This window comes from Lycorma delicatula, chromosome 6, assembly GCF_047948215.1.
Source record: "Lycorma delicatula isolate Av1 chromosome 6, ASM4794821v1, whole genome shotgun sequence".
In the NCBI taxonomy this organism is placed as follows: domain Eukaryota; kingdom Metazoa; phylum Arthropoda; class Insecta; order Hemiptera; family Fulgoridae; genus Lycorma; species Lycorma delicatula.
Genome location: NC_134460.1, coordinates 58115697 through 58116686, shown reverse-complemented (window position 1 = coordinate 58116686; position 990 = coordinate 58115697). Strand labels below are relative to the sequence as shown.

Here is a 990-nt window from a genome sequence, read left to right as displayed (position 1 = left end):
CGTACTTTTTTTTTCCCTCCTCCTCTGGGTCAGATCGACTGATTGGTATTTCACAACCCAGGGGAGTGTCCGTTATACTCTAAAGGGCCTCCCCGCCCTACCGGCTTGATATCCGGCATGGCAGGTCGGCCCACCGATCGGCTCTTTTGAGATTTTTTACTGAAATTGATGACCTCACGTCATACCTTGATCTATCGCAACGTGTGTCATAACATTTTTTTAATTTTTTTACCTACGCTCCCTTGGAGTCCCCAGCGGATCACTGAAATCGGCACACCTCAGCATGCCGACTCTCACCGCTGGGGCTGTCCACCCTTTCCTATTCTACACTAATAGCCCTGTAGTCTTTCATCTTCATCCTTAGTCTTTAAGATTCTTTTGATATAGCCTGTTACTTCATTCCATTTATCAATGCTTTGTAACATGTACGTGGTTATCCCTCCAGTGCTTTTTTCAACAAAAACAGAATCCGTTCTGTATTGGTCCCATCTATTACAATCTATGAACGTGTGTTCCGCATCATCATCGCGTCCGCAGTACATACAGGCCGGCTCCTGCCTTCTGCCTGTCCTGTTAAAATTGCCATGGCCTGTATAATACTGCGTCATGTGATAATCCATATCCCCGTGTCTTCTGCTGAGCCATACTTTGAGATCTGGTATCAGCTCTTTAGTTCTGCTTGCCGGTCCATCCTGACTCCATCTGTCTTTCCAACTATTCAAAAGTCTGCTTCTGGCATCTTGCTCTGATAGTCCGTTATTTCTGTCTACTCTATATTTGGCCATCAGGTCAATTGGAGGTGTACCGGAGAACACGCATAACGCCTCGTACGACACCGTTCTGTACGCCGAGACCACGCCTATTAGCATCCTTCTATGTGTACTAGCCATTTTTTTGTAATTCATCTTTTATTCTATCGAAGGCCACCAAACCTGCACAGTGTACAGGAGTGCCGACGTCACAGCTGTGGCTATCACTTTTCTCTTACAG

General features: G+C 46.1%; 1 protein-coding gene across 1 annotated transcript; it reads right to left on the bottom strand.

The window, feature by feature from the left end:
• Positions 1 to 329: 329 nt before the first annotated feature.
• On the bottom strand, positions 330 to 785 carry LOC142326866 (uncharacterized). The gene has a single exon (XM_075369600.1). The coding sequence runs from the start codon at positions 783 to 785 to the stop codon at positions 330 to 332; it is 456 nt and encodes a 151-aa protein (XP_075225715.1).
• Between the last annotated feature and the right edge of the window lie 205 nt (positions 786 to 990).

Excerpts from the sequence above, each read along its gene's own strand:
- LOC142326866 (XM_075369600.1), bottom strand. The coding sequence starts at position 785 with ATGGCCAAATATAGAGTAGACAGAAATAACGGACTATCAGAGCAAGAT.